Source organism: Pipistrellus hanaki (genome assembly GCF_964339955.1).
Source record: "Pipistrellus hanaki genome assembly, chromosome: 16".
In the NCBI taxonomy this organism is placed as follows: domain Eukaryota; kingdom Metazoa; phylum Chordata; class Mammalia; order Chiroptera; family Vespertilionidae; genus Pipistrellus; species Pipistrellus hanaki.
This window is the reverse complement of record NC_140518.1, coordinates 8,035,572-8,059,372: the sequence shown is the minus strand read 5'-3', so window position 1 is coordinate 8,059,372 and position 23,801 is coordinate 8,035,572. Positions and strand designations below refer to the sequence as shown.

At 59.5% G+C, this 23,801-nt stretch overlaps 2 protein-coding genes across 4 annotated transcripts; one reads left to right on the top strand and one right to left on the bottom strand.

Annotated features, from left to right (window-relative positions):
• Positions 1-697: 697 nt before the first annotated feature.
• On the top strand, positions 698-4,698 carry RPL19 (ribosomal protein L19). Of its 3 annotated transcripts, none has more exons than XM_084862426.1 (6): positions 698-894; positions 1,680-1,786; positions 2,739-2,861; positions 3,471-3,591; positions 4,149-4,259; positions 4,495-4,698. In XM_084862426.1, exons 1-6 carry the CDS (start codon positions 875-877, stop codon positions 4,616-4,618), a joined length of 606 nt encoding a protein of 201 aa, XP_084718552.1. In that variant the 5' UTR covers positions 698-874; the 3' UTR covers positions 4,619-4,698. The 3 variants fall into 3 exon arrangements, with proteins under 3 accessions (XP_084718552.1, XP_084718553.1, XP_084718554.1); XM_084862427.1 differs by having other exon boundaries at positions 873-933; XM_084862428.1 differs by lacking the exon at positions 698-894 and adding an exon at positions 932-1,382.
• Positions 4,699-9,184: 4,486 nt separating this feature from the next.
• On the bottom strand, positions 9,185-23,590 carry STAC2 (SH3 and cysteine rich domain 2). The gene is made up of 11 exons (XM_084863149.1): positions 23,129-23,590; positions 14,973-15,285; positions 14,554-14,651; positions 14,078-14,168; positions 12,976-13,088; positions 12,814-12,886; positions 12,622-12,683; positions 12,085-12,182; positions 11,686-11,737; positions 11,178-11,315; positions 9,185-10,702 (listed from the first exon to the last, which is right to left on the bottom strand). Exons 1-11 carry the CDS (start codon positions 23,216-23,218, stop codon positions 10,598-10,600), a joined length of 1,233 nt encoding a protein of 410 aa, XP_084719275.1. The 5' UTR covers positions 23,219-23,590; the 3' UTR covers positions 9,185-10,597.
• Between the last annotated feature and the right edge of the window lie 211 nt (positions 23,591-23,801).

Genomic DNA, 23,801 nt, shown 5'->3' with positions numbered 1-23,801 from the left:
TGCGGTAATCAGGTGGAGCCAGCACTCAAATCGAGGTTTCTTGGATTCCAGAATATTCTCCTCGGGTTTTTGCACTGGGTACGCCAGACCAGGAGGGAAGAACTATGGGTTGTGTGGTCATTCGATTTTTTTTTTTTTTTTTTAACTTTCACAACTACGCACTCACTCAGCCAAAATACAATTTCTCTAGTGTGTTTACTATGCTCTAAGCTCTAAAGCTGCTGTAGTGCCGTGTAAGCCAAACAAGTTTCCTACTACCAAGGAGCTTGTCTTAAAGCTTCCCTTTGCAAGTTGCAAACATTAACTTACGTGATTTTCACAACTGGGTTACGGAAATGTTACATTGGAGAAAGCTGAGGCACTAAGATTAAGAACCACAGTGATGCAAAAACAAGATGTCCTTGGTGACCTATTCTGCACTCCAGGGGCTCCCGATCTACTGAGAAAATGAATAAGAAGGTGGCTCTTGCCTGATTTCTGCCCTATTATTTTCTTCCGCTCCATTCCCTCATGTTTTTCACCCGCTAATAAAACATCTTCCTAGAGAATACAGGATGCCTGCAAGGACTGGGCCACTCTAGCAAACTCGCCTACCGCGCCTGCGCGATCCAGCTGACAGCCGGATCCCACTAACCACGTGATCCCGCACCCTTACTGCGCATGCCCAGTAGGAAGTCGGACTGTACCACTTTGCTTTACCAAAGGGGAGTGCTTTCTATGTTTTTAAGTTTAAAACGATTCCTGATGTTACGCTTCTTACTATCTCGGGAATTTACGCGCGATATAAGTAAGTTTAGGATGGCGGAAGGTGAAAGGACAAGAGGGGAACACGGATGAAAGCGGAGCTGGGGGTGGCCTCTCCCCTTCGCAGATAATGGGAGGAGCCGGGCCGCGGTGAGTCTTTCCTTTCGCCGCTGCGGCAGCAGCCATGAGGTGAGGGCTCGCGGGGCTCCGGCCTGGGCCGATCCCGGCTGCCGGGGGGCGGCGGGGCTCGGTCCGGGGCCCCCGATGGGAGAGGGGAGGGGAGGCAGCCTGACGCGGCGGGCCCCGGAGTTTGGGGGAGGCCGGAGCACCCTAGGCCCCGGCCTGGAGAGGAGTGGAGTGGCGGGGCGTCCCGAGAACTTTAGGCCGCGGAAGGCGGGGCGACCCACGCGGGCCGAGGGGAGGCAGCGGCGGTGACGAGCCCGAGCCTCCGTGCTCGCGGGGCGCTCCTGGACCCGAGCCCATCTCTGCCTCTGTGGTTAGGTCTCCGGCCGCCCGCTGCCCAGAGGGCCGAACCCTAACTCCTCCCGTAGACCGCTCATAGGAGCACTAAGGCCAGCTGGATTTCCCTCCTGACTGTGATGAGACGAAGGAAACAAAGGGCTAAACTAGCAAACCAGGTCTACTGGCCACGGATTCTTCACGCTAAACACTTGTTTTTAGAGCCGAATCCCAGAACGGGCATAAGCCTAATTTTACTCGTTCTCATTTCCCAGAGGAGAGAATGATATAGGAAAGATCTGGGGGGGTGATGGCCTGGCTGGCGAAAGTCTCAGTGGAGGGGGGACTGGTGTGTGCGTGCACATCCACTTCCCCGTGTTCTGTTTCACCGCCTAAGAAGACTGAGGGCAGGTGTGCTGGGGACTCTCCTTCCCAGCAGAGGCTCCCCGGGCCTGACTGTGGTTCTGTTTTCGCAGTATGCTCAGGCTTCAGAAGAGGCTGGCCTCCAGCGTCCTCCGCTGTGGCAAAAAGAAGGTCTGGTTGGACCCCAATGAGACCAACGAAATCGCCAATGCCAACTCCCGTGAGTCCTTGGGTCTATGTTCCTTCTTCGCCCTCCCCCTTCCTCATTCTTCACGAGATGGAAGAAGACGACAGTTGTGTTGACTTTATAGTCTGCGGGGTCTTATAAAAGGAGGGATCACAGAATAAGGGAGATGCCAGAGTTTTTATTCCTGCCATTTGCCAAAAGGGCAGGATAGAAATTAACGGACAGACTGTTCATAGGAAAAAAAAAATTTTTAATCGAAAAGTAAATAAAAGAGCTAGGATTTCATCTTAGCTCTTCCTAGGAGGGGAAAAAACAAACGCAAGTTGATGGAACCGCCCAGTGTAATATTAACTACTATTCCTAGAGTGGATACTCAGTCTTATAGCTCTGTGAAGGCATTCTGGGGTAGAAATGACTTAGGAAATAATGATGTGGGAAGACCTGGGGCCTCAGATGCAGGAGAGCCTGCTGGCATATTTAAGGCAAATAGGTGTCAATCCTAAAGAGCATCCATCATACCACAATACTCCCATGTAATATTACAGGAAAGAAATAAAATTATATGATAATTGTAAGGCAGGCTTCATTTGGGATCATTGTGACAGGTACAGGAACCACTGCAAGTGGGCTTTTACAGGCGGGGAGGGAGATGGGGCTCAAATCTAAATACAGCATGAGCAGGTAGAGTGTATAGCTAAGGGTCAGTGGGTGGGAAGTTACCAAGAGGAAGTGGGGGTAACGGGTTTTGGTTAAATGGACCTCGCAGGGTTCTTATTGAAGACGGGCCAGGATGGTGAGGCATCACCTGGGCAATAGTGGTGGATATTTTGAGAATGCTACAAATTCCTAAAAGTGGGGGGAGTTTTGAGATCACTGGGCTGGGGATGTACACCGTGTCTAGGGCCTGTCCTATTAAAACTCTGGGTTAAGACTTGTATTGAAGTGAGGCCCTATCTGACTGACCAGGTACATCATGTTTTCCCAGGGCAGCAGATTCGGAAGCTGATCAAAGATGGGCTGATCATCCGGAAGCCTGTGACTGTCCACTCCCGGGCTCGATGCCGGAAAAACACCTTGGCCCGCAGGAAGGGCCGGCATATGGGCATCGGTTAGTGCATTCTTCCTCTAAGACTTAAGATGTTTTAAGTCTAGACTGAAATATATTTAGCATCTTTTCTTCCCAGTCTGTCTAATCATGAGCCCTTTTCATACTCTGCTAGTTGATGTGCTTTCTCTGTGCAAATCAGAAAGTTGGCACTGGTGTTGAAATTGAAAGTACAGTATTGGTAGAAAGAGGTCACATTTCTTGAGCACCTATCCTATGCCAAGGATTCTACTTGGTACTTGAAGATGTCCAATAAATTCTAAAACCACTTTCAAAGATCAGGAAAATTTAGGGAGATGAAGGTCACACCACCTTTAAAGCTTACCGTGCTGCCTTGGTGCATGCCCATCATATCTGCATTCTGTGCAAAGCATGGGGGGAAGATCTGCCTTGTTTGTGCTTCCTTTAAAATTTAATAAGTGAAAGAAATAAAATATTTGGCGTGATCTGTAAAATGGGAACGTTACTTAAAATGATATAAAGCACTTGGCACAAGACCTAGTTGATTAAGGGTTTTCACAAGTTGGTAGCTGTCATGACCAGTCAGCTGGCTTGAATTAACTCCTTTGAGATCTAAGTGCAGAGAGTGGACCTAACGCATCTTCTCCGCAGGTAAGCGAAAGGGTACTGCCAATGCTCGAATGCCCGAGAAGGTAACCTGGATGAGGAGGATGAGAATTCTTCGCCGGCTACTCAGAAGATACCGGGAATCGAAGAAGATTGACCGCCACATGTAAGCACGTCTTTCTCTTGGGCCCGCCAAGACCGATTTGCTTTATTAAAGGCTTGTTCTTTGTGCAGACACGGTTCTATCCTTGGCCTTGGCGAGGGAGCTATGTGTGTTGAGTAAGCTTAGGAAATTCTTCCGTTCTGTCCTGTTTTGTGTGTGTGTGTTTGTTTTTTTACTTGTTGATTTTAGAGGGGGCTGGGTAACGGACATCGATGTGTTCCACTTAGTTATACACCCATTGGTTGAGCTCTATATGTGCCCTGACCGGGGATGAGGATTGAACCCGCAACCTTGGCGTATGGGAGCAACACTAGCCAACTGAGCATCTCCGCCAGGGCTAGCTGTGTTTCTTCCCATCCCACCCCCAAACATCAGGAAAGTCAGAGTATTGAATTATCTGCCAGACAAGCTCTTCTGGCCAGAAAGTTTTGGTTTGAGGGAAAGCAGTTCATCAGCAATAGAAGAGAGGAAAGGAACCGTACACGCTTTAGGGACTTGGTGTGGAAGGGCCAACTCTGATCCCATCACTGGCTAGAACCTCTGCTCCCTACATCCTGCAGGTACCACAGCCTGTACCTCAAGGTGAAGGGTAACGTGTTCAAAAACAAGCGGATTCTCATGGAACACATCCACAAGCTGAAGGCAGACAAGGCTCGCAAGAAGCTTCTGGCGTAAGTGTCTTCAGGAATCGGCCTCTGTCATGGGGCAGCTTCTTTGACTTTTATTACAAAGTGTTCCTCTGAGACGTGGGGTAGGGACTGTAGGTTAGTTGAAGTGGGAGTTCTTGATAGCCCAGCGACTCGTTCCTCAAGCTAACTGTTCAGAGAGGGAGGTCTGGGCATGCGCTGCCATCTCCTGGCAGCCTATCTGTTCTCAGACTGACCCACCTTCTCTTCCATTGCTCAGGGACCAGGCCGAGGCCCGCAGGTCTAAGACCAAGGAGGCCCGCAAGCGCCGGGAAGAGCGGCTCCAGGCCAAGAAGGAGGAGATCATCAAGACTCTATCCAAGGAGGAAGAGACCAAGAAATAGAGCTTCCCCTCTCCTACCTGTACATAGTGGCCTTGGCGGTTACATGGTTCGGTCATTTAATAAAAGTAGCCTTCATCTACCTCTCTGCTTCTTCCAAAGTTACTGACTGCGGTTTTCACTTGTTTATGTATTTATTTAGAGGGAGAAACATTGATTTGTTCCCCTTATTTATGCCTTAAGTGGTTGATTCTTGTATATGCCCTGATTGGGGCTTGAACCCAAAACCTTGGTATATCAGGACAATTCTAACCAACTGAGCTAGCTGGCCAGGGTGGGTCTTCACTATTCAGAGGGCAGAATGAGCACGCTGAGGACAGATACAGGCCCTTCCAGGGCCCCTGTTTCATTTCTGACTCGTGACCTCTCCACCCATGATAGAGGGATTTGTGTGTGTTGCCTTGTTGAATGGGGTGCAGGGCCTGCTTTGCAGGGAGGGAAGGAATGGCTTCTACCCGAGCTTCCAAAATACTGTGCTTCAGTTTTTGGTTTTTTTGAGGGGGGGGGGGGGGGGGCCATACCCATCACATAGGGGATAAAGAAAAGGCTTTTCTCAGAAACTGGGAAAAGGCACATGCCACAAAAGTTTGTCAGCCATTGTGACTTTGTAGCCCCCTTTACAAATAGGAAGTTTTATTTTGCAGCTATTACTGAGAGCAGTAACTGCCAGTTTTACAATAAAATGTCTGCTCTGAGAGCCCAGTACTTTGACATTCATTCTAGTCTTGGCAACATTGTAAGGTAGGATTATTACTGTCTGTCTGGCAGACATTTGGATTCACACACACAAAGCTAATGTGTTGGGGTGGAAAAGTGGACTGATATTTGGAAGTGAAACGGCTTTGTGGATATGGTGGGGGCTGAGGAAGAGGTCAGGGTTGTCCCAAGGTCTTAAGCTTTGGGGGACCGGGCAGTGATGAGAAGGAACCAGGTGAGGTGGGGAGAAGGGCTAGAAGAGGGAGCTTTAGATACATGGAGTGGGTGGCAGTTTGAGGGACAGGGGGTCAGTCAGCCATTAAATACAGGAATGCCAACTCGGATGAGGAAGACGTCTGGGTTGGGAGCAAGGTTGCATAGAAGGGGCCACCTCCTTTATATGGACACAGCGAGGACTGATGTCCTAGACGTGGGTAGTTAACCTCCCTGCCCTCCACCCCTCTCCTGAGGAATTTTTGCTTGGCCTTCAGGGGATGTACTTGGCTGATGTTCTCATCTGCACTTGGGAAAGGCAGGGCTAAAGTGGTCATGGGGACAGCAGGCCCCTCCAGCTCTGCCTCGGCTGTCCTTGTCCAGTCTGGACCAGATGGGGAAGTGGGTGGCCCAAGGCAGGGAAGCCCAGGTTCGAAGACAAATGTCCAGAGGACCTCACCACCCTCGTGCTTCAGAGCCGGGGATGAGAGCACTGATTTGACGGTTCCCTGATGCCACTGTGGCAGCCTGTATGCACTTAGTTTTTTAGCTCTTGCTCATCCCGAGTGGGGAAGCTGTGGCCTAGAAGGGGCAGGGCCTTGGACAAGCTCCCAGCTTGGGGTATGGAGCCCCTTCCCAGTCATGGACCAGAGGAGGAAGGCCATGGGCGGCCACTCCACCTCCACTCCCCTCAGGCAGCTGAGGAGAGAAGGAAGAAGGATACATGGCAGCCACACCTGGGCTCCTGCTTGCAGCACAGAAACCGGCTTCCACTCTGGACCAGGAGATGGCGCTGTTCTCTCACAGGTGGTGGCAGAAAACTGCCTCACATTTTGGGTTGTGGGGAGGATCGGCCTGGAGGGAAGGGCCATGGGTTGTGGGAGCCTATCTCTAGGGAAGCTTTGGGTTTAGTTACTTCCTTTTTTCCTTTTTTATTGAATTTTTTTTGGGGGGTGACACTGGTTAACAAAATAGGCTTATATAGGCTTCAGGTGCACAATTCTACAACACATCATCTGTACACTGTAATTGTGTGTTCACCGCCCCAAGTCAAGTCTCTTTCCATCACCATTCATCCTCCACAACCCAACCCCTAGTTCCTTCCTTCTGAAGCTCCCCCCAGCCTGGAAAGTGACCTCTTCCCACCAGGGGCCTCTAACCCCCTCCCATAGCCACGCTTGGGAAGGCCCTTCAGCAAGCAGATCCCCTGAAGTAGCCGCTGGATCTCTTCTAGGTAGGGAAACTTATGAAAATATATGTCCATTCTCTCAAGCATATGCAGTCGGTCCCCTTATATCATCTGCGTACCCTTTAAAGGGGTTCACTGGCCCCAGGTAAAGATTCCCCGAGCAAGTCCAGCTCCGTTTCAGGGGGGCCAGCGGCTCCCCAGAATCTCAGCGTTGCATGAACACGAGCACCCGTCTTTGACTCCGGGCGTGGGAGGGTGTGACTCAGAGCGGGCTGCGGCTGCAGAGCCACGAGCTGGAAAAGGGGTGTAGGTCCCTGGCCCTCTTCCCAGCGCTCTCTCTGAGGCTGAGAGGGGACCCCCCAGGCCGGCTCCCTGCAAGGCTCCCTGCAAGCACCGGGAGGGCTGAGGCTGCCTGCCGTCTTCCTGGCACTCCTCAGCAGGTGCCCCAAGCACTGGGAGAGGCGGGTATGGGGAGGGAGGGGCGTGAAGAAGGCTGAAGGGACCAAGGGGAGTGGCTGGTGCTGGCAGAATGGGGGGGATTGAACAGAGGCTCCCTCTGAGACTCCCTCCTCCCACCTCTGGTATCCATCTCTCTACCCTCTCAGGCCTCTCCTGTCTGCGGCTCCTCCCAGCCTCCCCCTCTTTTTCGCGTCTCTCCTAAGCCCAGGTAACCTTTACCCCCACACAGTTAGACTCGGGCTGAGGTGGGAGGACGGGGGGCACGTGTGGGGCAGGCACCAGAGCCAAACGGTGGGTTGGCACCGCCAGCAGTTTCCTGGGCTTGCTCTGCCCCAGGCCTACGGTGCTGCTGGTCCAGCCACCCACTGAGTGGGCACAGAGGAAGGCAGAGGCTACGGCGAGGGCACCAGCTGTTCCCAGCCCTCAGGCTGTGAGCCTGCTGTCAGCGGCTCAGCCACCCGAAAAAGCTGTTGTGCTCAGCAGTGCGGCAAATGGGCTGGGGCGGAGGCCCGGGTCCAGGCCAGCTGCCGCTGGTGGCAGATGGGAGCGGAGCGTGCAGGAGGGTTGGCTGAAAGGCTCTCATTGTCTCCGGTGGAGTGGGATCCCTGGGGCCCCTGGCCCGGCATCTGGGGGTGTCTCTGCTTCCATCTTGCTGGTTGAAGGCACCAAGAGACCCAGGGCCCCAGGGGAGAGGCGCTGACTGGCAAGAGATACCATTTCTCAGTGGCTTGACCACTATTTCGCTGGGTGACCTTGGGCACGTTACCAGTCCCTCTGGGCCTCAGTTTCCCCAGGTTCACAAGGGACCCGGTGGAGCAGGATAACCCCTAGGATCTTGGGTAAGCCACCGGACACCCCAGGGCCTCCCCTTCCCCGTCTGTGAAAGGGGACGCCACCTCCTTCCTCATCGGGTCATTGGGAAGATTAAATAAAATTAAATAAAATTAAGATCCTGGCTTGGTTTCTGCAACACAGTCGGTGCCTATTGTGTGAGTTGCTCTCTAAGCCTTTGGACTGGATCTGTGACCCCTTTTTTCCTCTCCCACCATCAGGGGTCCTCCTCCCCCTTCATCCCAACCAGCCCTGCGGCCTTCCTTGGGGGAAGGGCCCAAAGACAGCTCAGGGCCCGGTCCCACCTGGCTTACCTCGCTTGGGGGGCGGGGCAGGAAAGCAGACCCGGGGCGTGCCCACGGGGAGGAGCAGTCCCCCCGCCCTGCAGCGCCCCGGGACCGGCACCCCCACAGCCCGCCCCCGCTGCTCCGGCCCCCCTCCGCCTATAAATAGCGGGACGCGCTCCGGTGACGCGCCGCCCGCGGGGCAGGAGGGGGACGGGGACGGGCCGCGCTTCTGCCGGAGCAGGTGGGCGGGGAGCTTCGTGCCCGGCGCCCGACTGAGTCATCCCGGCCCCGCTGGCCCGACTGTCCCGCCGCCAACGTGCTGCCTGGGACCCGGGAGGCTGCGGGGCGAGGCTGGTCTCGGGGGAAGGGGGGGAGAAGGGGGGGACATTGTACCCCGCAGGCCCGGGTCCTGGGGGGCCTCGTTGGGTGGGCGGGGAGCGTCGGGACGCGGGGAGGTGTGTGCCCGCGCCCTGCGCGACCCCGGTGCCGGGAACCAGCCAGTGGCCGCAGCCACACACACACACACACACACACACACACACACACACACACCGCCACTCCCCTCTAGCACCCCACAAACCTGGTCCCCCCCTTCGGTCCTTTCCACCTTCTCCGCTCCGACTCCCCCCAGCCCCTGCTCTCCACACCTTCCAGACCCCGCGTCTCTGGCTGCTCCAGCAGAAGGGAGTGAAGAGGCTTGGGGACCCCTCCAGTGTCATCCTCAACACCCCAATGCCAGCCTCAACACCCCATTGTCAGCCTCAACACTCCTCCCAGAGATCAACACCCACCTTCAGGCCTCGCTCCTCTCAGCACGCCCAGCCCCATCCCACTCCTGCCCGCCCCGCCCCACCCCGCCCCTCCCAAGCGGACACACACAGACACAGCCTGGGACAGAAACGTTTATTGGGGTCTGGGGGCTGGGCGAGGCCCCGCAGACCGTCATGCAGCCGTATGTACAGAGGGCAAGGGCCGCCCCGGTGGTGCTGAGGGGCCTCATGGCAGCAAACAGGGCAGTGTGGCTTGAGCGCCCCTCCGCGGGGGGCGTGGGGTGAAGTGGGGCAGGGGCCAGTGCATAAGACAATGTGTCCCTCCCACCGCTCGGGAGGGCGTGACTGTGCCCAGGATGGGGGTGGCATCAGCTGGCACGATCAAGGACACCAGAGGAGGCTCTGAGCTGGGGGAAGAGGGACACTGGCGCCGGAGGAAAGGAACCAGCAAGGGAGTGTTTGTCTTTGTGGGTGCCCACCCCGCCCTCAGGGTGCCTTCCTGGTGGCCCAGCAACCACCCACCTTCCCAGCCGCTCCCTCCCTCTTCCTCCCAGGGCGCTGGGTCCGGGACAGGGGAGCAAATACAGCCAGCGAGGCACCCTCCCTGCAGGGCTCAGAGAGGGGTGAGGGGGGCCGGGAGGGAGTCAGCCCTGAGGCTGGGGCCCCTGGCTGGTGGGTCCTGCTGCTGGGGGGCTGATAGAGCCCTGACAATGAAATGGGGGTGTTTGGACCAAGCGCAGGCCCGTGTTCAGTCAGGTTTCTGTGTTCAGGTTGCTCTTGGCTGTCCTTCCCCCTCCCCCCCGTACCCCTCCCCGTGAGCAAGGGCAGGGTGGGCTGCTCGGTGGTGACTGCGCTGCTGGAGGGGACAGTCTCGGCTGTGCCACATCCTCCCCAGCCCCCAGCCTCCCCTCCTCTGTCCGCCCAGAGTTCAAGTAGCGGGAGAGGTTCCTGCAGGACTTTCCTGAGAATTGATGGAGTGACCGAGGCAGTGAGACCGGGAGAGGGACCCGCACCCTCCCAGAGCCCCGAACCCCCTCAGCGGACACAGAGCAGCACTTGGGGGCCGAGGGCCGGGAAGGCACTCCTTCCGCCGGCAGCGTGGCCAGGCCGCACACGTCAGGCCCGAGCAGAGCCCCGCGGCAGAGGGAGTGTGGGCCATGCAGAGCTGGCGTGGGCACAGGAGGCTGTGGGGAAGAAGCAGCAGGGATGTCCCCCAAGAATGCCCCTCAGGGCTGGACTCAGCACGGCATCTGGACTGGGGGTGCCTGGGCACGGGGTGGTCCTGCCTGGAGCTCCCCTTTCCCCCGCCCCCCATTCTCTCCTCCCCCACCCCCAAGTCCCAGAGGAGCACATCTTTCTGACACCCTGGGACCAAGAAACGGAACCTCCTCAGAGCAGAAGCCTCGGGAGCCGTGGCGATGGCCGCGGGGGGAGAGGCGGAGGGAGGGGGCGCGTGGGCAGATGGCCGCTCCCCTCCCGGACCAGAAGCGAGGGCCAGGCACAGGCAGGGGTGGCATCTGGGTTCTCCTGGCTCCACTCAGATCTCGGTCAGGGCGTCGGCTGGCACCAGGCCCCGCTTCTTGCCGCTGCTGACGCGGATGAAGCCGTCAGCATCCTTGCTCCTGCCCACGCCCACGCAGATCTGAGCCAGAGAGACACGGCGCTGAGGCCTGGCCCCGCCTGCAGCCCCGGCCCCGAGTCCTGCTGATGGCTCCCAGGGGGCCCCGCTTCGGGGAATGAGGAAACTGGCATCAGATGTGGCTGCAGACCTCAGCCGGGGTGCTGGGTGCAGATCCCAGAAGGGCACAGGGTGCAGCAGCAAGACCAGGACGTCAGCAGACACAGAGCCGCACTCTGGGGCTGACGGTGACACCAGCAGGTCTAACTAACCACATCTCAGCGGGACAAGAACTTGGCTGAGGTCACGCCACAAGCCGGAGGCAGGGCCACCATTCGAACCCGAGCCTCTGGACTCCCAATCCAGTGCTCCTCTCCTCCCCAAAGCTGCCTCCCAGGTAACGCAGCCCCCTGCCTGTGGCCACCAATCCCAAGCCCCCCAGGAGAGGACAGAGGCCCCGCGGCCCCGCCTCCTGCAGCCGGCAGGGCCCGGCCCTCACCTGGTTCTCCTTGAGGCTCAGGTAGCCCTGCTCCTTGTTCCCGGAGAAGGGCTGGCAGCAGCGCCAAACGTTCTCGCCCGGCCTCACCCGCTGCACAAAGTTGGCCGGGAAGAAGCCAACCCGGTCGCCAATCTTGCCCTGGGGATGAGGCTGGCGTGAGCACCAGTGCCCCCCACCCCTCACTGCTCTCTCCAGACCCAGGGGCCACTCAGAGCCAATGCCAGGTGCTGGGTTCTCTGCATTCAGCCCCCAGTCGGTGGCGTCTGCATTGGGAAGGGCGTCAGGTGGGCAGAGAGACAGAGCTGAGGCGGCGGGGGGCGGGGGGCGGGGGCGGAGGGAGGTCAAAGCAAGAGCAAGGCCTGAGGGCTGGTCCCAGGCTTGGCTAGAGCCAGTGGCTGGAGGAGGAGTGGTCTTTGGGGCCTGGAGAGAAGGGAGGGCAGTGCCCGTGGGGGCAGAGGTTGGTGAGATGCCTACCAGGATCCCCCTGCCTCCCACCCTGCCAACTCACCTTCCACCAGTCCTCGTTAGAGTCATCCACCAGCATGATCCGGTCTCCGGGCCTGGGGGGAGAGAGCGGGGCAGCATGGGGGGTGGGGGGGCTGGCCCTCTCTGCACCCCACCCCCACCCTCCTGGGCCCCAGATCCCCTGCGTGGCCCCTCAGCGGAGGGCGGATTCCCGATGCCCTCAGCAGAGGACACTGTGTGACCTCAGGGACAGCGGACAGAGCCGGGGCAGGGGCGAGAGCCATGCCATCAGCGCCCATTCCCTCTCGGACCCGGGGCAGCTCCGCTCCTCTCTGGGCTCAGCAGCCTCCAGGACGCGGGAGAAGGTTCCCGAAGGTCCAGAGTGCAGAGCCTGCGGTGGGGCAGGGGGCCGCCAGGTGGGCCGGGCACAGGGAGGACTCACTGCAGGGCCAGGTCGTTGTTCTCCTGGGGCAGGAACTTGTAGAGCGCCACGTAGGAGTACATGGGCCCCACGTCCTTCCGCGGCGGCTGCTTGGGGGGCTGTGGAGAGCTCTGGGTCAGGGATGGGGGGCCACACCCTCTTCACTCCACCCGCTGGCCTTGACCTTGCTACCTGGGGGCTGGGAGGTGGGACACGGGGCTCCTGGGTCAAGGACACGGAGAGGCCAGGCTCTCCCAGCTGCTGTGCACCCCCCCCCCCGCGGGGACTGGGCCGGGATGGAGAAGGGGGCTCCTCTGCTGCCTTCTGCACCCTGAAACGGCCCGCCCTTGTGGGAACAGGAGTGGGCGCAGTAGGCAGTGGGCCAGTGTGGGAGGGTGATGCCCTGCCTGCTGTTGCCACTCCCCCAGCATCGCCCACCCTGTGGACAGGCGGCGGGCTGAATAAATGATGGATCAGTGACACTTCCTCTCCCCTGTCCTCACCCCCCGGTGGGCCAGTGACACCTGGCCGCCTGGGGCTGGCGCCAGCACCCCTCACCTGCTGTCCTGGGCTCTTCTCCTCCGGTCCTGAGCCTTCGCTCTCTGCGGGGGCTGTGAACACTGCGGATGCGGGGGGCGGGGGAGGGGGGAGAGGGTGGAGGGCGGAGGGGAGACAGGGTGTGAGGCAGCAGGAAGCCACCGCACTGGCACTGTGACCCCTCCCTGCCCCTGGTCCTTGACCTCCACTCACCATTGTCGCCAGGGCCCTCCTCAGAGCTCCGGATGCTGCTCTCCCCGTCCTCAGTCAGCTCCTCCCGCTCGCTCTGGGGACAGACGGAGGGAAGGGTTCAGGCCCTGGACCCTCATCCGCAGAGACCCCTGCCCCGAGGCTCCCCTCTGGTGCCCACCGTACCAGGCTCCGTGTGGGGGACTCAGAGGCGCTGCTGAAGCTGGAGCGGTTCATCAGTGCCAAGGAGGTGCCATAGCGTAGGGTCTCGTAGACGGGGTCCACCTTTCCGCTGGCGCCTGCCAAGGATCCACACTCAAGGCCTGTACCTCGCTGCCAGCCTCGCTCAGCCCCGGAGCCCTGGGTCTCAGCCCCGGCTGCCCCACCGCTCAGCATCCTGGAGGCTGAACCCTGGTCTCCCCTCATCTGCCCTCCCCCCTCCCCCATCACAGGGAGAGCCAGGTCCTCCCACGGAGCCCACGCAGAAACTGCGGCATCTTTGACCCCTCCCTCTCCTCACTGCCCACATCACTCCAGCACTTAGTCCTACCTCCGGAATGTTCTAGAACCTGCCCACTTCCCTCCCTCTCCACCGCCACCAGTCTGCCCCAAGCTCCCAAACTCTCTCTTGGCAACCATCACAACCCTCCAACTACTCTCTCTGCTTCCACTGGGGCCTCTCCAGTCCACACAGCAGCCAGAATGCCCTTGTGAAAACACAACAATTGTCCTTAGAATAAAGTCCAGAGAACAATCACAAATGGAGCCCCAGGCCCTGGGCCATGGTCCTGTCACACCCTCTCACTCTCACTCCCTGAGCCCCAGCCATATTGTCTTTTCTTTTTCTTTTCCTTTTTTTTTTTTTTTTTAAATATATTTTATTGATTTTTTACAGAGAGGAAGGGAGAGGGATAGAGAGCTAGAAACATCGATGAGAAAGAAACATCGACCAGCTGCCTCCTGCACACCCCCTACTTGAGATGTGCCCTCAACCAATGTACATGCCCTTGACCGGAATCAAACCTGGGACCCTTCAGTCCGCAGACCTAAGCTCTATCCACTGAGCCAAACCGGTCTCGGCGAACTTCATCTTCTTTAGCGCTACGTCCCTGTGGCTGGCTCAATGTCTGGCCCTTAGCAGGTGCTCAGTAAAGTTTGCTGAAGGAGGAGTGGGTGAAGGAGCCCCACCTTCAGGAGGGAAGTGGTGGCGGTGTGACCCAGGCCCATGAGGAAGGCGTGGGTTTCTCAGCGCCCCACAGTGGGCTCGGGAGCAGCAGGGGGTACTCACCGGTCGGGGGGGACTCTCTGCTGGCGGCACAGGCTGGCGGCGGCTCATGCACCAGGAGCGGGGAGCTGAAGTTGCGACGGAAGGAGGAAGACTAGGGCAAGAGGGGGCGGAGAGAGGGTGTGAGGACGCCGAAGCCCGTGGAGTAACTTATCTTCCTCAAGGCCACATGGGGAACCAGCCTGGAGGGGGACTCCTCCCCCCTGTGGGCTCTCCACCAGCCGCCTCCACTCACTGTCTTTTTTTTAATTTTATATTTTATTGATTTTTTTTTTTTTTTTTCAGAAAGGAAGGGAGAGGGATAGAGAGTCAGAAACATCTATGAGAGAGAAACATCGATCAGCCACCTCCTGCACACCCCCCTCTGGGGATGTGCCCGCAACCCAGGTACATGCCTTGACCGGAATCGAACCCGGGACCCTTCAGTCCGCAGGCTGATGCTCTATCCACTGAGCCACACCGGTTTCGGCCCCACTCACCGACTTGACCGGGCATTGCTGGTGGGAGATCTCCTCGGAGCACCAGAGGTGGACACTGACTTTGCACGTCTTACAACGCAAGCCCTGCTTGGAGTTTCCTGGGGAGAATTTGGGTTCAGAAAAAGAGGTTGATCGAGAGAGGACACCCCCATGGGCAATGGAGCAAAGGGGGCAGATGAGGGAGGAGGGGGAGGGGAGGGGACCAGTCTCCGGGACCAGCATCTGCCTCTCATCCAGTCAGGGTGGGAACTTGCACTGAAGCCCGAGTTGTTAGTAAACACAGCGAGACCTTGGCCCCCACCCCAACAGTGCTCATCTGTCTGCCCGGGGTGAGGGGCACAGTGAGAATGGGAGCCATGACTCTCAGGCCAATCCCGTGCCCACCCTGGCCCCTCCCCGCGCCCGCCTCAGGCACCTACCCACAATGAACTGGTGGCACAGCTCGCAGGGGTTGGCTCGCTTGAAGACGTGTTCCTGGAAGCTGTGCAGCCTCACGGGTTTGAGAGATGCCAGGGGCCGTGGGACCGGGCAGGGGGAGGGGGCCGGGGTGGGCAGGCCCCTCTCGGTGGGTGCCCGGGGCGGGGAGGCCGGGGGCAGCGGGGTCGGCGGGGTCAGCAGCACCTCGGTGGGGCACTTGAGCTCGGAGCCGGAGCCGGAGCGGAGGAAGAAGTTCTCCACGCTCTTACTGCGGAGGATGGTCCTGAGGGACAGCGAGCGCTTGAGCCGCTGGAGCTGAGGGAGGAAGAGGGGCTGTGAGCGGAAGCCCAGGAGGCTGCTGCCCCCCAGGACAGCTCTGTTGGGGCCAGGGGTGAGATGAAGTTCCAGAACCCCAGAGGCCTCGGGTGACCTCCGTGAGCAGAGGAGTCCGGCTGGGCAGGCGCACAAGGAGGGGCGGTGGGGACCGTGGCCAACTGAACAGCCAGGGCGGCCACCCAGGAGGGTCAGGCTTTCCAATTTTCACAAGAAACTTAGACTTCTATGGGAAATGGAACGGAAACACATTTAAAAGGGTTCATTTTTTTCCCCCCTTTGCAGAAATGGTAGTATACTGTTTTTCCCGTACCTTGCTTTTTCCACGTCACAGTAAATCTTGGAAGTCATTCCATACCAATACTTACAGGGATCCATCATTCTTCTTTATGGCTCCACAGGGCTTCGTGGTATGGGCACACGGTTTACTCGAGTTAAAAAATGCTTTGGGGGTTAAACACAACACACCAGGTCCAGGTGTCCACCTGTTCTTTTTTATTTTTTATTATTATTATTATTATTGATTTTTCACAGGGAGGAAGAGAGAGGGATAGAGAGCTAGAAACATCGATGAGAGAGAAACATGGACCAGCTGCCTCCTGCACACCCCTACCAGGGATCTGCCCGCAACCAACGTACATGCCCCTGACCGGAATTGAACCCGGGACCTGTCAGTATACAGACCGACGCTCTATCCACTGAGCCAAACCGGTTTCGGCTGTCCACCTGTCCTTGAACAGGGTGGGAGTGGTGATCCTGAACCCTCATCCTCAGGGCTGCTTTCCCTCTAAAACTCCTCTCCAGCCTGTCCCCTACGATTGCCTCATCACTCGCACAGCCCTGCCCTAATTCAGGCCACAGCACCCCAGGCTGATTGAGGCTGATTGAGGCCACAACCTTTTGCCTCCACCTGCTTTATATATATATGTTTTTTATTGATTTGAGAGAGAGGAAGGGAGAGGGAGAGATAGAAACATCAATGGTGAGAGAGAATCATTGATCGGCTGCCTCCTGCAGGTCCCTTAATAGGGATTGTGCCCACAACCTGGGCATGTGCCCTGACTAGGAATCAACCATGACCTCCTGGTTCATGGGTCTGCTCTCAACCACCGAGCCACACCAGCCGGGCTGCCTCCATCTGCTTTCCATACAGGGAGGTGATCCCTGACCTTGCTAAAAACTTGTCATGGCCCTAGCCAGTTTGGCTCAGTGGATAGAGCCTCTGCCTGCCAACTGAAGGGTCCGCAGGTTTGATTCTGGCCAAGGGTTATGGGCTCAAACCCTAGCAGGGGGTGTGCAGGAGGCAGCCAATCAATGATTCTCATCATTGATGTCTCTATCTCTCTCTCCCTTTCCCTTCCTCTCTGAAATCAATTATATATATTATAATAATATATATATATATATATTACAGAGAGAAAGGGAGAGGGAGAGAGTCAGAAACATTGATGAGAGAGAAACATCCATCCACTGCCTCCTGCATACCCCTACTGGGGATGTGCCCGCAACCAAGGTACATGCTCATGACCAGGAATTGAACCCGGGACCCTTCGGTCTGCAGGCCGGTGCTCTATCCACTGAGCCACACCGGTTTCGGCAATAATAATATATTTTTAAAAACCAAAAACAAAACTTTTTACGGCTCCTCAGGACCCAGCAGAAGCCCTCACTTCAGACATGAGACTCTGTAACTTGGGAAAACCTGCCTTTCCAGCCCAGGCCTTCCACCTGCCACCCAGGCCTGAGGACTCGGGCTTATCTGTGCTTTATGCCCCTGAGCTATGGGCTTATTTGTCCTCTTCTCTCCTCATCCAGTTTATACCCTCTTTATCCTTCAGGATTTCCTGGGACTTCCTCTTCCGGGAAGTTGTCTCTCCTGCAGGAATTCCATTTAGTGGAACCACCCCCTCCTCTGGGGCCGGTGCCCAGACGCTGCCTTCCATTACAGCTCCAATCAGGTTATGTTGTTATTCACTTCTCCTTCTCCCCAGAGCCCGGGAGCCGGCCCGGGGCAGGGGCCGAGGCTGCACATCTCAGCACAGAGCCTGCGCACACAGTGGATGCCCGGCCGGCGTTTGCTGAATAAATGAGCGAGTGGCTGGAATCCCAAATGGAGCCCGTTTGGAGTGCAGAGCGGATCCTGCAGGGAGGATCTGGCCCTCACACACCATTCCCGAGCCTCCCAGGGCGAGGCCTGGAACCTCCTCCACTCACATCCCTGCCCCACTCCCCTCCTGTGGAGAGTCCCGCCCCCCCACCCCCGCCCACTCCTTCCCACAGCGATAGAAAAAGGGGGAGGGGGCGCCCAGAAGCCTGGCTCCAGACAGGAACACTTGGCCAGGGTTCCCGGCTGGCACACCAGGCAGCCTGTGTGCCATGGCAGCCAGCCTGGCGGCGGTGCCAAGAGGATGGAAATGGTGGCCCCTCCAGGCCTGGGGTGGTCAGCCGGCAGCGAGACGGATGAGGGGAGCGGAGAGGGAGGTGTTTGGGCACAAGGAGGCCTCGTGTGCCACTGCCAGCTGTGAAGCCAGAGCCCTGGGGTGCCTGGCACCCTGAGCTGCCCAGCGCCTTCCGAACGCAGCTTCCCGGACAGCGCTGTGGGCTCTTTGTGTGCCTGTGAGCACGGGGCCCCGGCCCGGCATGCCTGCGCGCTGAGGCAGAGGTGGAGGCCGGAGGGCCAACGGATCTGGACACGAATGTGATCTACAGGCCGGGGGCTTTCACAGACAGAACACACAGGTCCCCGGACGTCCGTGCTGGGGGTGGGGGCAGAACCAAACCTGCTGTCTGAAGGCACGTCACTTCCCTGCCTCTCTCCGGGACTCAGTTTCCCCACATCCAAGAGGAAAGAGGTAGGACTGCGTGCTCTCTAAGCAATGCAAGGCTCTGGGTCCAAAAAGCAAAAAACACAAACTGAGAGCTATAAGGGGCCGTCATCGTCAGTGAGCTGGAAGGGAGTTCGCACTTTTTCTGCAACATCTCATCCATCCTGGCTCTGCCCTCTGAGGTGGTGACCATGATCCTACCCCCCTTTCACAGGAGGAACTGAGTCTCACAGGGGTGAAGGCACTTACCCATGAGACCTCAGCTGGGAAGTAGCAGAGCCAGGACTCGAACCAGTGGCTTTGGCTGTGGAGCCCAAGTGAGCAGGAGCCTCCTGCCGCGCTGTGCCGGGCCTCTGCCCCTCAACTGCTCCGTGGGCTTGTCTACAGGCCAGTAGCACAATGTAGGCAGGAAGGGACTTAAAGACTACGTTGTATCACTGGCCTGTAGACACGCCTGGCCATGGAGAGCAGTCCCTATCCGGCCCCCCTGCCCGTCCCCTCAGAATGGTTGTCCGACTGTGCTGGTCACCCCTGTGACAGGAAGCACACCCACTCTTGGGACGGGCACCCCACCTTCGGGCAGCCACACTCACTGGAGGGCGCTTCCCCATAGAGAGCTGAAACCCGCCTCCTGCCACTTCTGCCTGCGGCCCTGCTCCTCCCGTGGCTCCAGGGAGGGCTGCTCCCTCTCACACATGTCAGGCCTTCAAATAGTTTAAGACAGCTATCACGTCCCCTTCCCCAGGCCATTATTTTCACAGCAACCTCCCAGCATCACTACCAGCCTCCCCATTCTCCCCAGCTCCAGGGCAACCCCGACTCTGTCGGAAACTCACTGGCTGAGTGTGGGCTCGGGTACCACCTGGGGAGGCTGGCAGGTGCCAAGGGCTGTGGTTGGAGGCAGGAAGGTCACCCCTGGCGAACGGCTCGATGCCTGCTCCCTCTAGAGACACCGGCTCGCTGCACGGTGTCATTTTGGCCCAGCCTGGCCAAGGGTTCCCATCCCGGGGCTCCTCGTTCCCGGAGATCTCTCCCCACCTTCCCGCCAGCTATGTTTTTGGCGCCCGCACGTTCCAGGGCCCATTCCCTGGCACCGGGAGGGGTTGCCGTGTACCCTGGTGAGCTGGATCCTCTTCCCTTGGATCCCGTTCCATCCCAAGGCACCTGGAGCCTGTCTGGCTTGGGGCCTGAACCACCAGCCCTGTTCTTCTGAATTCCTCCCCACTTCCCCGAACCCTAGGCCAGGAGTGGGAATGCCAGGTCCACGGGCCATATAAGGCCTGCAAAACCACCTGGCCTGGCCCTGCCAAGGCATTCGGGGTGAGTTAATTGAATGTCTGACCAAATAGAGCAGGCTGATTTCTAAGTTGGCAATTGTGTATGGCCCACGCATGATGTTATAAACACCCGAATGGCCCCTGGCAGAAGACAGGTTCCCCACCCCTGCCCTCGACGGTCCCTTCTCTTCTCCATTCCCTGCTGTACCTCACACCCCCTGCCAGCTCCTGAAAGGGCACGAAGCAGCTGGCGGTGGACTTGGCACAAGCTGACTCAGATGGCAGAGCTGGCATGGCAGGGTCTTCCCAAAGATGGCACCCAAGGGGGCGATCACGGGCCCTGTGTGGTAGCATGGGATGGGGACCCAGAAGAGGAGGTGCTGACACGAGGAAGGTGGCTCAGTAACTTGGGTGCCGGGGTGAGACTCAACCGCAGGGAGGGCAGAAGGATGGATTTGGCAATAAATGCCCAGGCGGCCCACTGATGGACAAGCCTGGGATGCTGGCTTCCCTGCTGGTGGGTCCCAGCCCCTTCTGGTGTACCTGCCTCGAACTGAGCTGGGTGGGCAGCAACCAATCCTCTTCCTTTCCTCTCCCGCACTGCCACAGCCTGGAGATAGAAGTTTCCTTGAGACAGGTTGGGGGAGGAGAACGGAAGGAGGCTGGCAAGGGTCCTGAATTATTCTCTCTCTGCCCACCTCTGCCCTCCTGACCCCCAGCCCAGCTTGTTATTACTGAGTTATGGCCGAGTCCTTCCCAAGGGGGTGGCACAAAGGCACAGAGCGGCCAGGCCAGGTGTGCACTCCTCCCCTGCTCCTGGAATAGCCGAGGCTCAGACCCAGCGGTGACTGGCATTGGAGGGTCCTCGGGCTGGGAGGGGGGCAGGGTGACTGGCACTGGAGGGGCCTCGGGCTGGGAGGGGGGCAGGGTGACTGGCACTGGAGGGTCCTCGGGCTGGGAGGGGGGCAGGGTGACTGGCATTGGAGGGTCCTCGGGCTGGGAGGGGGGCAGGGTGACTGGCATTGGAGGGTCCTCGGGCTGGGAGGGGGGCAGGGTGACTGGCATTGGAGGGTCCTCGGGCTGGGAGGGGGGCAGTGCAAACCTGCCCAGCACAGGCCTCCTCCTCCCCACACAGCTGAGCTGGCAGCCTGCTGACTGCTGAGGCAGCACTGCCCAGGGCTCCTGCCCGCGCTCCGCATGCTTGTGGGGAGCTAAGGTCAGGGCAGAGCGGCCAGGCCTCGGTGTGGGGAGCAGACCCCCTAGTCCCTGGGGAGCAGGGAGGGGGCTGGCGTATGTCTGCCCAGGGTGACTAGAGGCCACTGATAAGGCCAGGGGCCTTGGGCCTCGGGATGGGGCTCAACTCCTGGGACCCTCTGCCGGAAAGAAGCTGTCACAGATATTCCAAGCACAGCCTCCTGCCCCACACCTCTTTCCTTTCCCAGGAGACAGGTGGTCTGAGGGGGGGTTGACTCTGTGGTCTGAGAGCCGGGGTCTCATTCTCAGAAAGGCCAGGAGAAGGTCAAATGTATATCTGATAAAAAACAAAAAACAAAAACAGACCTGACTGGTTTGGCTCAATGGATAGAGTGTCAGCCTGCAGCCTGAAAAGTCCCAAGTTCGATTCCAGTCAAGGGCATGTACCTTGGTTGCGGGCACATCCCCAGTAGGGAATATGCAGAAGGCAGCTGATTGGTGTTTCTCTCTCATTGATGTTTCTGACTCTCTATCCCTCTCTGTAAAAAGTCAATAAAATATATTAAAAAAAAAAAACACAAAGAATTTTAAAAATGTATATCTGAAGACTTGGACAGGAAGACCCACTAGGTCCCTCTGGTTCAGGGAGGGGGAGCTTCCTGGGTGCCTCAGCCAGACTCCACCATGGCTTTACTCACCTCGCCCTGGTCACCCCCTTGATGATCTTGACCTTGAATTAACCTTATATCCTGGGTGAGGGGGAGGGGGCCAAGACAGAATGAGGAGGAAGAGGGCATTAGAGAGAACTCCAGATGAACTAGATACTACCAGGGGGAGCCAAAGACCCATCTATTCTGGTCCTCACTGCCTTCCTCTGTGTAAGGGAAAGGAGGTCTTGCCTGAAGTCTGGAGATGGGGCAGAGCTTCTCCCCATCCCCATCCCCATCCCCATCCCATCCCCATCCCAGCCCCAGCCCCATCCCCATCCCAGCCCCAGCCCCATCCCCATCCCATCCCCATCCCCATCCCCATCCCAGCCCCAGCCCCAGCCCCATCCCCAGCCCCATCCCCATCCCCATCCCATCCCCATCCCCATCCCCATCCCAGCCCCAGCCCCATCCCCATCCCCATCCCAGCCCCATCCCCATCCCCATCCCCAGCCCCAGCCCCAGCCCCAGCCCCAGCCCCATCCCAGCCCCAGCCCCATCCCCATCCCAGCCCCAGCCCCATCCCCATCCCATCCCCAGCCCCATCCCCATCCCCATCCCATCCCCATCCCCATCCCCATCCCAGCCCCATCCCCATCCCAGCCCCAGCCCCATCCCCAGCCCCAGCCCCATCCCCAGCCCCAGCCCCAGCCCCAGCCCCAGCCCCAGCCCCAGCCCCAGCCCCAGCCCCAGCCCCAGGCCGGCTGAGGCTGCTTCCCGCAGAACTTCTTGCGGGTGAGTTGAGAGCACCTAGAACTCTGGGAAGTGGGAGACAGATTAGAAGAGGGACGGGGTAGGGGGTAAGGGTGGGGGGAGGGAGGGGAAGGGGTGCGTTGAATGTGAGCGACGCCCTCACCCGCTCCAGCGCCCGGAGTCTGGGCTCCGCCTGACTTCCCTGGGGAATAACGCATTCCCGGTGACTCCCGCAGGAGCAGCGATCATACATAATCAGGGTTAATTATGATATTCATTAATTACGATGACTTCTCTCTCTCTCTCTCTCTCTCTCTCTCCCTCTCTCTCTCTCTCTCTCTCTCTCTCTCTCTCTCTCTCTCTCTCTCTCTCTCTCTCTCTCTCTCTCTCTCTCTCTCTCTCTCTCTTCTTTTGCTCGTTACCCGCCCTATCCCACCCCAGCCTCGTCCAGATCCCCGGGTGCGGGGAGAGCAGAGCCGCAGCCACAGCCCGGGTCCCCGCCGCAGCCCCCGCCTGGCCTCGGACGCTGCGCTCCCCCGGCCGCGGCCTCGCGTCCCCGGTCTAACCGGGCGGGAGGGGGGCTGCGGGGCTGCGGCGGGTCGGGGAGACTCGGCGGTAAACACGTAGGGCAGCCCCGGGAACGCGGGAGAGAGAGACGCGCCCGGAGAGACACAGGACAGAGACAGCGGGCTGGAGACGTGTCCAGAGACGCGGGCGGAGAGCGGGGCCGGCTGCGCGGCGCCCCGAGACCCAGCGGCTCCGCGGGGATGCGCCCCGCACGCAGCGCCCCGGCGCGGACTCCTCCACTCACGGCCACACGCTCCCCCGCCCGCCCGGCTCCCTCCAGCCGCGCCGGCCCGGCCCCGGAGGCCCCGGAGGCCCGGAGGGTCCGGAGCGTCCGCTCATCACGCGTGCAAGGGCGGGCCGAGCCCGGGGCGGGGGGCTCCGGGCGGCCCGCCGCCGCGAACCCACTCCCCAGCGCGGAGCCTCAGGAATCACACCTGCCCCGATATGTGACCCCGGGGCAGCCGGACCCGGAGTGGCCACCGAGGCCAGAGCCCCGAATCCGGCGTCCGGCCCCCGGGGGCGCCGCGGCCAGGGGGGTCCAGGGCCCCCGCCCCCCAGTTACCTTGGTCTCTGGGAGGACAGACCCGGTCCCCGGGGCGGCGTGGGCGGCCGCGTCATCCGGCTCGCTCTCCTTCTCGCTCATCTCGGTCATGGTCGGCGGCGAAGGGCCGCGAGGACGCCGACACCCGACGGTCCTCCCGCCGCGGGGCAGGCTGCGGGGGGGCGCGGGCGTCTCTCCGGGACCCTGACGCCCTTCTCCGGAGCCCGCCTCCCGAGGAGCCCCGGGGGACACCCGCCCAGACACGGCCACCCCTCACTCCCGGGCGCGGGCGGGGAGAAAGTTCCCGGGGCGGCCGGGCAGGGGTGGCGATTGCGCGGGGCGGCGGGAGCGGGACGACCCCGGGAGTGAGGACCGTAAGGAGGATGCTGCCGGGAGTCAGGGGAGGAGGGACGCGGGGACGCGGGGATGAGCAGCGGGAGGGAGCCGCGGAGCGGTCCCGGTCCGGCCACCTCCGCCGCCCTCTGAGCCCGCCCCCCATCTCCCCCCCCCTCCCCCGCGGGCCCCGGCCCGCACCCCGGGGCCCCCGCCGCCCAGTCCTCGCCTCCCAACTTTGATTTAGGAGGTCGCGTGGTTCCGCCCCCTGCCCGCCGCCGCGCCCCCGCGCCGCTATGCAAATCAGCTTCCCCGCTATTGGCTACCGCGGCGGCGGCGAGGGCGAAGGGGGCGGGGCTTG

Coding starts and splice junctions, on each gene's coding strand:
- RPL19 (XM_084862426.1), top strand. CDS start 875: ATGGGAGGAGCCGGGCCGCG. Junction 895..1,679: donor ATGGGAGGAGCCGGGCCGCG/GTGAGTCTTTCC, acceptor CTGTTTTCGCAG/TATGCTCAGGCTTCAGAAGA. Junction 1,787..2,738: donor AATCGCCAATGCCAACTCCC/GTGAGTCCTTGG, acceptor ATGTTTTCCCAG/GGCAGCAGATTCGGAAGCTG.
- STAC2 (XM_084863149.1), bottom strand. CDS start 23,218: ATGACCGAGATGAGCGAGAAGGAGAGCGAGCCGGATGACGCGGCCGCC. Junction 14,169..14,553: donor AGCAATGCCCGGTCAAGTCG/GTGAGTGGGGCC, acceptor CTCTTGCCCTAG/TCTTCCTCCTTCCGTCGCAA. Junction 12,887..12,975: donor AGTCCCCCACACGGAGCCTG/GTACGGTGGGCA, acceptor GTCTGTCCCCAG/AGCGAGCGGGAGGAGCTGAC.